The following is a 12,025-nucleotide window of genomic DNA, read 5'->3' on the forward strand; positions in this document are numbered from 1 at the left end:
GGCTCGTCGGTTAAATGAAAATGGCAGAAAAATCCTAAATTATTAGGTTGGTGCAAAAATCATTGTGGTTTTTGCCATTACTTGGAGACAGAGTCTCACTGTCACTCAAGCTCAGGTGCAGTGGCGTGATCTCGGCTCACTGCTATCTCCGCCTCCCGGGTTCAGGCAATTCTTATACCTCAGTCTCCCAAGTAGCTGGGATTACAGGCACATGCCACCACACCCAACTAATTTTTGTGTTTTTAGTAGAAATGGGGTTTCACCATGTTGACTAGGCTAGTCTTGAACACCTGGTCTCAAGTGATCTGCCAGCCTCAGCCTCGCAAAGTGCTGGGATTACAGGTGTGAGCCACTGAGGTTTTTGCCATTATTTTTTTGAGAAGTCACAATCCTGGCTCACTGCAACCTCCACCTCCTAGGCTCAAGCGATTCTCCTGCCTCAGCCTCTCAAGTAGCTGTGCCCACTACCACAGCCAGCTAAGTTTTGTATTTTTAGTAGAGATAGGGTTTCACCATGTTGTGCAGGCTTGTCTTGAACTCCTGACCTCACGTGCTCCACCCGCCTCGGTCTCCCAAAGTGCTGGGACCACAGGCATGACCCTGTGTGGCTGTTTTTTGCTATTATTTTTAATGGCAAAACCCGCAATTACTTTTTGCACCAACCTTAGTAATCTTCAACACCTTAAAAGCTGCTGCCCAATACATCCAAGCATACATTTTAACATTACAGTTTAAAATATTTTTAAATGAAATTTGACACTAACATTTGCAGAACTGCCAAAACCTGCCTTAGAAACCTGGTTTGGAAAATGAATGAGTAAGATAGGAGTAAGGTCTTGTTCAGCTCAAAAGCCTCTGTTTCTATGGTTGCTTTTTCTGAGACTCTGTCAGAATTTCACAGAGGGGAGGAGGAATAGCCACCTTAAAGATTTAGACTCCCCTAGCATTAAAGCAAAAGCCTGAGAACACTGAGAAGGCTTTTAGAAGGCTGTGGGCAAAGAAGAAAAATCCACTTAAGTGGAAAGAAAACAATTTGACTGTTGAACTTGCATGAGGCAGATGGTTCAAAAGCAAAGCAGGGAGATGTCAGCAGCTCTTCCTACTTCCAAGAGCCTTCAGTTTTTAAGATGAAAAAAACCACATCTTTATCCCAAAAGTTCGGGAGCCAGGGAATAGAGATGGAAGAACTATAGCATGTTGATGGTTTACTGCCAGCTTGAGCCTTGAAGTCAGCTCATTAACCAAAGACGCACTTGCCAAATGCCCTATAGATACAAATTAAACCAATCGCCAACTTTAAAAGGCAGAAGATTTTTGCATAAAAGTCTGGATTTCTGGCTTTGCTTATTACAATTGAAAGCACTGATGGAAGAGGGCCGGTTTTGCCATGGCGATTCTGGGCTAGAGTCAGGCTGTTCACACCCACCCAAGGCACAATCTCTGCCTTCCACAGGCCCAGTCTCCATCTCGCCCTGCTGCTCACTCAGGTGTATGGAAGTACCTAGATTAGTCACTAGCTCCTGTGAGCATTTGAGTGTGGCACCTATGGAAGAGATGGTTGTGTTTTGGAGACTGAAATTGGAGTAAGGTCTAACAGGAATGGGACAGAAGGCTTGCTCTTAGATCCCTTGCACCTTGGGCTTGTGACCTGAATTAAATCATAACTACTTCTGCAAGGCTCAGTTTCCTTATCCATAAAATAGACGCAGATACTCCTGCCTTCCCTAAAATATGGGCTGTGATGAGGATCAGATCACAGTATCTAATGCTTTATAAACTGTGAAGTTCTGTGGTCCACATCAGTGGTTTGTTCTGTCTCACATTCATCCATTCCCCCTTCACCTGGTACCAGAACCCTAGTTTGGGTCTCAGGAATAATCTCTTCTATTTTCACTCCCAGTGGTGGACATTGGGTCAGTCCAGCCAATTAGAGCTCTGCATTCTTCCAGAGATAACAGTTGGTTTAGGGCTAGGCATATGGGCCAACTGGTACCAACAAAGTGGAGGCTGGGACTGTAGGAAGAGAAGCTCTCTTTTCTGCTGAAATTGGAGACAGCATATTGGCCACCATGTTGCTAACTTGGGGTGGCAAGTCTGAGAACGAAAATGACAAAGATTGAGGCTTCTGCTCCTGCCAAACAAAAAGAAAGAAAGAAAATGACAAAGAGAAAAGAAGAATGGAAAAAATGGGAAGAGGCAAGGTCCGGGTCATGTAATCTGAAGCCATGGGTCCAAATATACGCCAGCAAACATATTCTTTTTGCTTTAACCAGATTAAATGGGGTTAAGTCATTGGAGGTTATACCCCCACAGGGTTTTTTTTGTTTTTTTTTTTTTTTACACTATCAGGCAGACTTGTGAACATTTGTTTGACTTGGATTCATTTCCTTGGGCACTCTCTGACTCCAAGTCCTGGGATGCTCCTGCAGCTGCTGCTAGCGCCTCTCTCTGCCTGGATTTGACCATCCACACTGCCTTCTTGAAGTTCTTGTGAGGGTCCTGCTGTGATGCTCTTGCTAAAAGGCACTGGAAACGCTCTCGGATCAGATAACCATGCCTGGTGGGGGCAATGAAGCCACTGATGGTTGGGATGATTCTGTTTACCACAGCATGGACAAACTGGACTGTCAGTAGGGTGCCTGTAAGGGTGAAGAGAAGGACACAAATGAGAAAAATGGGGTGTATAGGTCCAATCCTATACATTCTAGAGTTGGCTGCATGGGATCAGATTCCTGTTATGCCCCTTATTAACTTTGGCATGACATTTATCATCCCAAAGGGTCCCTCTTGCTTTATCTGCACAATGAGAATGATAACAGATCTTACCCCTGCCCAGAGGGATTTTTGAGATTGGAAGGCATCACGCAGGTCATGTGTTTAATACAGGTTTTTGGCCCAGAGTAAGCTCAGTAAATATTATTGTCAAAGGAGAAAGAATAGAGATTGTGAACTGGCCTAGGATGGGCTTTTAAGGCCACAATCCTCAACCTTCAGCTTCTGAGCCATCTGTACTTTATACCGGTTATATATATCTTTGCTACAGCATGCTATACTACAATGTATTATAGTGTTATAGTTTACTATGTATCAAATTACAGCATATTCGACTACAATGTATTAGGCTCCACCTGACATTCATTCAGCCACTTACTTCTTTTGTGACCTGGGGCAAGTCTCCTAACCTCTCTGAGCCTCAGCTTCTTCATTGTCAAACAAGGATAGCAATGATATTTATCTCCTACCAGTATCATAAGGGTTCAGAGAGGTAATACACAATGAGCGCCTTTTCCATAGGAGAAAGTGTAAGAAAGTGACAAAGGCATACTGAGATCAGGCAGATCAACTTCAAACCTCAGCCTACTAGTTACTCACTGTGTGACCTTGGACAAGTCGGCCAGCCTCTCAGAGCCTGTTTTTGCTCTGTAAAATGGGAGTGAGTGTTGAGAAAGTTAAATGACTTAAGGACAGTACCCAGTATACAATAAATGTTAGGTTTTTTTTTTGACAGGGTCTCACTCTGTTGCCCAGGCTGGAGTGCAGTGGTGCTATCATGTTTCACTGCAGCCTTGATCTCCCATGCCTCGACCTCCCATGCTCACTTTATCCTCCTGAGTAGCTGGGACTACACACATGTGCCACTATGCCTGGTTAATTTTAATTTTTAAATTATTCGTATTTTTATTTCTTAGAGATGGGGTCTTGCTATATTGCCCAGGCTGGAGTGCAGGGGCTATTCATAGGTGCAATGCCACTACTGATCAACACAGGAGTTTTGACCTGCTCTATTTCCGACCTGGGCCGGTTTACCCCTCCTTTTTTTTTTTTTCTTTTTTTTTTTAGAGACAGGGTCTTGCTATGTTGTCCAGACTAGTCTTGAACTCCTGGCCTCAAGCAATCCTCCTACATCAGCCTCCCAAAGTGCTGGGATTGTAGGTATGAGCCACTGCACCTGGCCAATGTTAACCCTTGCTAAGACCTTAGCATAATACTCAACAGACCAAAAGACATGGTGTTTTCCAAGTGGTTGGTCTTTAAACAGGCTGCTTCTAAAATGTATAAGGCCGGGGGGAAAGAATGAATTAAGACCCACATCCTAGAAGATACAATATATAAACATTGCAATTCTAGGGAATAAACTATTAAATAAAAAACATGTCGTGTTCTCCTATATTGATGAAGGAACCTTCACAAACACCTGGAAGGCGGGGTCAGATTGAGAATTCTTGGGCTCCTCAGGGTTCTATGCTGGAATGTAGTGATGTAAACAGCCCCCTGCTACTAGTGACTTGACCCTCTTCTCTTCTCACTCTTCCCAGCTCCATCTCACAACCAGCTGAGACACCCAAACTCCATCCACACCACCCCATGGCTACTCCTGAGCCCAGAAGTGCATACACCAGGGTCACAGTGTATCTCAGAAGGATGGCTGCATGCAGGAAGCCTGTGCATGCCCTAATGAAAACTGAAGGCTATAGAGGGAGGGAGTTCTTGAACTCCAGAGCATGGGTCTAGAAGAGGGATTGTGGGCCCATTGCCTTTGCATGCAGACACCTTCCTAAAAGCTGAGGGATGCAGCTCGAGGTGGCCAGAGTGGGGCCCTCTAATACCCAAGACCCAGGTCAGAGCTTTTTATCTCCAGATCGAAGCTCAATCCTGCCATAAAAGCAAAATGACTCACCGTCCAGCACACTCCAGACAAGTATGGAGCGATCCTTTAAGCCCACGTATACGTACTTGTCATCCTTAGAGAAGCAAGCACATTGGACCCCTCTGCAGTAAGAACTCTGTTGAAAACAGACAATATGTTCTCTCTTTTTTTTTTTTTTTTGAGATGGAGTTTCACTCTTGTTGCCCAGGCTAGAGTGCAATGGTGCAATCTCAGCTCACTGCAACCTCCGCCTCCCACCTCCCAAGCAATTCTCCCGCCTCAGCCTCCCAAGTAGCTGGGATTACAGGCATGAGCCATGACACCCGGCTATTTTTTGTGTTTTTAGTAGAGACGGGGTTTCACCATGCTGGCCAGGCTGGTCTCCAACTCCCGACCTCAAGTGATTCACCAGCCTCAGCCTTCCAAAGTGCTGGGATTACAGGTGTGAATCGCTGTGTCTGAGCCGGACAATATGAACTTGATTCCAAACTGAAAGACACCCAGGAAACCTTCCCCAAGGAACCAGACCTTCTTTTTTTTTTTTTTTTTGCAGTGAGACAGGTCTGACCCAGGCTGGAGGGCAGTGGTGCCATCTGTGCCATCTCAGCTTGACTACAACCTCCACCTCCTGGGTTCAAGCTATTTTCCTGCCTCAGCCTCTCAATAGCTGGGATTACAGGTGTGTGCCACCACGCCTGGCTAATTTTTGTAATTTTAGTAGAGAAAGAGTTTCACCATGTTGCCAAGGCTGGTTGCAAACTGAGACCAAGTGATCTGCCCATCTTGGCCTCCCAAAGTGCTGAAATTATGGGCGTGAGCCGCTAGGCCCAGCGTGTGTGTGTGTGTGTGTGTGTGTGTGTGTGTGTGTGTGTGTGTGAGTGATGGAGTCTTGCTCTGTCACCCAGGCTGATCTGAGCTCACTGCAACCTCTGCCTCCTGGGTTTAAGCAATTCTCCTGCCTCAGCCTCCCAAGTAGCTGGGACTACAGACTCCTGCCATCATTCCCAGCTAATTTTTGTATTTTTAATAGAGATGGCGTTTCACCATGTTGGCCAGGCTAGTCCCAAACTCCTGACCTTGGAACCAGGCTTTGAAGCACCCCACAGGGGGATGGATCCAGTGAAATCCTGGAGAGATGAACAGCACAGATGTTACCCCAATCCAGGCACACCTCCATAGAGGTTGGATAGAAAGGTTTAGAGACATTTTGCATTGGAAAGGAGCAATTGCAGGATTCAATTTCTTTTTTCTTTTCTCATTATTGTTTTTTTCTGAGAATTTCACTCTTGTTTCCCTGGCTGGAGTGCAATGGCACAATCTTGGCTGAGCCAGATTGTGCTCAGCAACACAATCAGATTGTACACTGCAACCTCCACCTCCCAAGTTCAAGCGATTCTCCTGCGTCAGCCTCCCAAGTAGCTGGGATTACAGGTGTGTGCCACCACGCCCGGCTAATTTTTGTATTTTTAGTAGAGACGGGGTTTCACCATGTTGGCCAGGCTGGTCTTGAACTCCTCACCTCAAGTGATCTGCCTGCCTCAACCTCCCGAAGTGCTGGGATTACAGGCATGAGCCACAGCCCCCGGCCTTACATGGCATTCTTAAGCAGCAGCCCTTGCCATTTACTGGGCATTAAGGAAATGTCAGGCGCTCTCCGAGGAGCAAGGGAAACTTCAGTGAGCAAAACACAGAAAAAAAAATCTTTTGTGGGGCTGGGCACAGTGGCTCATGTCTGTAATCCCAGCACTTTGGGAGGCCGAGGTGGGTGGATCATGAGGTCAGGAGATCGAGACCATCCTGGCCAACATGGTGAAACCCCATCTCTATAAAAGAAAATATATATATACATATAAATTAAAAAAAAAAAAAAACCTTTTGCCCAGACAGAGAGAGCTCACTGTGTCTCCCCAACTAGTGGAAAATGGCTTCAGGACATGGGATAGTGTCTCCCTCGTCACAGCTGCTTCCTCGGTAATAAAAAGGGGGCTGGCAGAGGCTGTTCAATAAATATCAGTTGGATAAAGAAACAGCACAGAGCCAGGATTACGGGGAAGAGTGAAACAGTCTCAAAGGGGTGCAGCATTTGATCCAGTTTTTACCTATAATGTTGACATTTTGTCTGCATGGAATTTTGGTATTCATTTTAGATTTTTTTTAAATATTGCATTAAAATATTCTTTCTTGGCCAGGTAGAGTGGCTCAAACCTGTAATCCCAGCACTTTGGGAGGCCAAGGCGGGCGGATTATGAGGTCAGGAGTTCGAGACCAGCCTGACAACGAAACCCCCATCTCTACTAAAAATACAAAAATTAGCCGGGTGTGGTTGTACACACCTGTAATCACAGCTACTTGGGAGGCTGAGGCAAGAGAATCACTTGAACCCGGGAGACAGAGGTTGCCGTGAGCTGAGATTGTACCACTGCATTCCAGTCTGGGTGACAGAGCGAGACACCATCTCAAAAAACAAACAAACGAAAACAATAACAAAAACAAAAAACTTTGCTCCTGAGACAAATGCCTCACTTTCTTTTCTTTTTTTTTTTTTTTTTTTTTTTAGATGGAGTGTCTGTTGCCCAGGCTGGAGTGCAGTGGCATGATCTTGGCTCACTGCGACCTCTACTCCAAGTTCAAGCAATTCTCCTGCCTCAGCCTCCTGAGTAGCTGGGATTACAAGCATGCAACACCAGGCCTGGCTAATTTTTGTATTTTTAGTAAAGACAGGGTTTGACTATGTTGGCCAAGCTGGTCTCAAACGCCCGATATCAGGTGATCCACCCACCTCAGTCTCCCAAAGTGCTGGGATTACAGGGTATAAGCCTCTGCGCCTGACCAAGTGCCTCACTTTCTTCACCTTAGTCCCACCCAGGTCGATGGCCCATGGCGTGTACTTAGTAAATGGTAACTGTCTATTGGTTTTCCAAAGCCTGGGTCTAGGAAACATGGGGAGGCAGGCCACGCACCGTGTAGTTCATCTCGAATTTCCGCTTACATGCCTGTAGGTCCCAGAGACACAGCAGGGCATCCTCAGACCCACTGGCCAGCAGCTGCTCCTTGTGGCTGACCTCCACACACGTGACTCGGCTCCTGTGGGCCTCCAAGGGAAACGCTTTGGAATTTGCACACTCGTAAAGAAAGAGGTCCCCGTTGGTCATGCTGTAGATCACGTGGTAGTCCGTCAGAACAGCCACATTGGAGATGGTCTCGGGCGGCTGGGTATAAAAGGTATACCTTGGGCCATCGATGAGCGGGCAGGGGTCCCCGGGGCTGATGTTCAGCACCAGGACGATGTTGTCATAGGCGATGGCCAGGCGGTCCTCGTGCTTGCTCAGGGACATGCAGCTGATTGCTTTCCGGGCCTCGGGAGGGGGAATGCATATCACGTCCTGCCTGGAATTCAGGGGGAACACAAGGACAACCCCCGACATGAGGCCAGTGAACAGGAGCTTGTGCTGCTCAGCGACCTCCAGACACCTGACCTCACTGGAGGTGTCCAGGGAATCTTGTTCCTCACCTGGCAGGAAGAAAAAATGAGAATTACTCATACTGAGAATGAATCACAGCGGCACTGCTTCCCTGGCATTCTTTTTTTTTTGAGACAGAGTCTTGCTCTGCTGCCCAGGCTGGAGTGCAGTGGCACCATCTTGGCTCGCTGCAATCTCCGCCTGCCGGGTTCAAGCGATTCTCCTGCCTCAGCCTCTCGAGTAGCTGGGATTAATTACAGGCATGTGCCACTATGCTTGGTTAATTTTGTATTTTTAGTAGAGAGGAGGTTTCTCCATGTTGGTCAGACTGGTCTCAAACTCCTGACCTCAGGTGATCCTCCTGCCTCAGCTTCCCAAAGTGCTGGGATTATAGGCGTGAGCCACCGCGCCTGGCTTGGTGATCATATTTTTAAGGGTTTAAAAAATGTTTTTTGAGACAGTTGCTCTGTTCACCAGGCTGGAGTGCAGTGGTGTGATCACAACTCACTGCAGCCTCCAAATCCTGGATTCAACTGATCCTTCTGCCTCAGCCTCCTGAGTAGCTGGGACTCAGGCACCTGCCACCACACCCTACTAATTTTTTTTTTTTTCAGATGGAGTTTCACTTTGTCACCAGGCTGGAGTGCAGTGGTGCAATCTTGGCTCACTGTAACCTCTGCCTCCCAAGTCCCAGCAATTCTCACACCTCAGCCTCCTGAGTAGCTGGGACTATAGGTATGTGCCACCATGCCCAGCTAATTTTGGGGTATTTTTAGTAAAGATGGGGTTTCACCATGTTGGCCAGACTGGTCTCAAACTCCTGACCTCAAGTGATCCACCTGCCCTGGCCTCCCAAAGTGCTGGAATTACAGGCATAAGCCATCGTGCCCAGCCTATTTATTTTTTAGAAATGGAGTCTCACTCTGTTGCCCGGGCTGGAGTGCAGTGGCATGATCATGGCTCACTGCAGCCTCACCCTCCCAGCCTCAAGCGATTTTCCAACCTCAGCCCCCCAAGTAACTGGGACTATAGGCTCCGGCCACCACGCCCAGCTTATTTCTGTAATTTCTGCAGAGACAGGATTTCGCCATGTTGTCCAGGCTAGTCTTAAACTCCAGGGCTCAAGCAATCCTCCCACCTTGGCCTCCCAAAGTACTGGGATTACAGGCATGAGCTACCACGAACTGTCCCATCTTGAAGCAAGGGGACCAGACTTTTGTACTCCTATATCAGGCAGTCCTTGACTGGGGCCATTTCAGGGGAGGTGGTCACATCCCCCTGCCATTTCCAGATAAGAGGCTTCTTTCATCAATTCCCAGGAGTAACATGAAGGTGTGGCACCCTTGGGTCTTTGAGAATCAGACAGTGAGGGATTTCTGAGTTTCTCACCAACAGTACTTGGCACAGTGCTGCTGGGGGGGTAGAGGTATAGAAACTCCTTGTTAATGGCGGGGCAGTGGCTCATGCCTGTAATCCCAGCACTTTGGGAGGCCAAGGTGGGTGGATCACCTGAGGTCTGGAGTCGAGACCAGCCTGGCCAACATGGCAAAACCCCGTCTCCACTAAAAATACAAAGCTTAGCCAGGCGTGGTGGCAGGCAACTGTAATCTCAGCTACTTGGAAGGGAGGGTGAGGCAGGACAATTACTTGAACCCAGGAGGTAGAGGTTGCAGTGAGTTGAGATCACACCACTGCACTCCACCATGCCTGGCTTTTTTTCGCTTTTAGAGACAGAGTCTTGCTCTGTCACCCAGGCTGACATACAGTGGTACAATGGCTCCCTGTAGCCTCAACTTCCCAGGCTCAAACGATCCTCCTACCTCGCCCCCCAAATAGCTAGCATACACCACTACAAGCATACGCCACTGCAAGGATACACGACTACATCCGGCTAATTTTTAAATTTTTAGTAGAAGCAGCGTCCTCTCATGTTGCCCAGGCTGTTCTTGAACCCTGAGCTCAAGTGATCCTCCTGCCTCAGCCTTCCAGAGGCCTGTGATTATAGGTTTGAACCACTGTGCCCAGCCGGATATTAAATGTCAACATCGGATTTGTAGGGACAAACTTCCAAACTGTAGCAGGGTGACAGGGAAGTGATTAGATCAGGAAGGTGGGGACTTCGTGAATAGGATTGGTGCCCTTATAAGAAGGGAAAAAGAGATTTCTCTCTCTTCGGGGATGCATTGAGAATGGCCACCTGTGAACCAGGAAGCAGGTCCTCTTCACTAGACGCCAGAGCTGCTTATACTTAGATCTACAACTTCCCAGCCTCCAGAATGCTGAGCAATATTTGTTGCTTATGCCGCCCAATCTATGGGGATATTTTTTAAATTTTTTTGAGCTAGAGTCTCACTCTGTCACCCAGGCTGGAGTACAATGGCGCAGTCTCAGCTCCCTGCAGCCTTTGCTTCCCAGGTTCAAGCAATTCTCCTGCCTCAGCCTCCTGAGTAGCTGGGATTGCAGGCACGTGCTACCACGCCCGGCTAATTTTTGAATTTTTAGTAGAGACTCAGTTTCGCCATGTTGGCCAGGCTGGTCTCAACTCCTGACCTCAAGCAATCCATCCGCCTCGGCCTCCTAGAGTGCTGGGATTATGGATGTGAGCCACTGCGCCTGGCCTTTGGGGATAATTGGTTACAGCAGCCTAAACGAAGACAGACGGCTCCAAGTCTTACCCACAAAAATGGCCATACTTATACCTTACCAACCTTCTGCCAAGTCCCAAACAGTGACTTTGGTTTTGTCCCCAATTTTGGGGAAGTAGACGTAGCTTCCATGGTGGGACACTGCGGTGAGGCCGGTGCGGTCCAGAAACGGCGCAGGGGCCCGGGGCCTGTGAGCGTTGCTGAGATCCCAGACCTTGAAAGACGAGGACTGCCAGGAAGCAGATGCCACCAAAGCCCCACAGCAGGCCAGCAGGCTCACAGGGGCCCCAACACCTTCCAGGATGTCCAGCAGGGTCCCCTGTTCTGACAGACTCCACACCTGGGGATGCACAACAGGAGGGCAGATCTGACGTCCTCCATGGACAATCGTATTTCAGAAATACGCTTCGTCCCATTCATACACCTAAGGTGAATTTCAGGCTGTAGTTCAAGGGCCTTCACATCTTCCCATCCCTTTAACTTCCTCAGGCTTGAACCCAGCAGCCACCAGAGCAGTTCTCAAAGTGTGTTCCGGGGAACCCCTGGAGGATACCCTATAAACTTTTTTTAGAGGGTCTGGGAGCTCAAAACTTTCAATTTTTAAAAAAATATTTATCCTAGCCAGGCACAGTGGCTCATGCCTGTAACCCCACTTTGGGAGGCCAGGGTGGGCTGATCACATGAGGTCAGGAGTTCGAGATCAGCCTGGCCAATATGGTGAAACTCCATCTCTACTAAAAATACAAAAAATAGCTAGGCGTGGTAGCAGGTGCCTGTAATCCCAGCTACTCGGGAGGCTGAGGCAGCAGAATCACTTGAACCCGGGAGGCAGAGGTTGTAGTGAGCCAAGATCACACCACTGCCCTCCACCCTGGGTGACAGAGCAAGACTCTGTCTCAAAAAAAAAAAAAAAAGAAAAAAGAAAATTATTCTGATTTTTTGGAGATAAGGTCTTGCCTTGTCACCCAGGCTGAAATGCAGTGGTGTAATCACAGCCCGCTGCAGCCTCGACCTCCCAGATGCGTGTGATCCTCCCACCTCGCCCTCCTGAGTAACTATGACTACAGGCACGAGCCACCATGCCTAGCTAATTTTTTTATTTTTATTTTTGTACAGACAGAGTCTTGCTATGTTGCCAAGGCTGATCTTGGACTCCTGGGCCCAAGTGATCCACCAGCCTCAGCCACCCAAAGTGCTGGGATTACAGGTGTGAGCCACTATGCACAGCCTATTTGTCAGTTTCTTTAAAATTGAAAAAAATCGATCTAAGA

General features: G+C 47.8%; 1 protein-coding gene across 7 annotated transcripts in view; it reads right to left on the reverse strand.

Moving 5' to 3' along the window:
• Nucleotides 1–1,119: 1,119 nt before the first annotated feature.
• The window catches only part of NWD1 (NACHT and WD repeat domain containing 1), an 85,264-nt gene continuing 74,358 nt past the window's right edge, over nucleotides 1,120–12,025 (reverse strand). For 5 of the 7 annotated variants that reach the window (XM_032268663.1, XM_032268665.1, XM_032268661.1 and 2 more), the window contains 4 exons: nucleotides 10,818–11,094; nucleotides 7,609–8,159; nucleotides 4,679–4,784; nucleotides 1,120–2,639 (listed from right to left, as the gene is read on the reverse strand). In XM_032268663.1, the coding sequence (XP_032124554.1) occupies nucleotides 2,338–2,639; nucleotides 4,679–4,784; nucleotides 7,609–8,159; nucleotides 10,818–11,094 (1,236 nt within the window). In that variant the 3' untranslated portion in view covers nucleotides 1,120–2,337. The other 2 variants (XM_032268664.1, XM_032268667.1) reach the window with 2 other exon arrangements.

This window comes from Sapajus apella, unplaced genomic scaffold (genome assembly GCF_009761245.1).
Source record: "Sapajus apella isolate SASKATOON/1434 unplaced genomic scaffold, GSC_monkey_1.0 scaffold185, whole genome shotgun sequence".
NCBI lineage: Eukaryota > Metazoa > Chordata > Mammalia > Primates > Cebidae > Sapajus > Sapajus apella.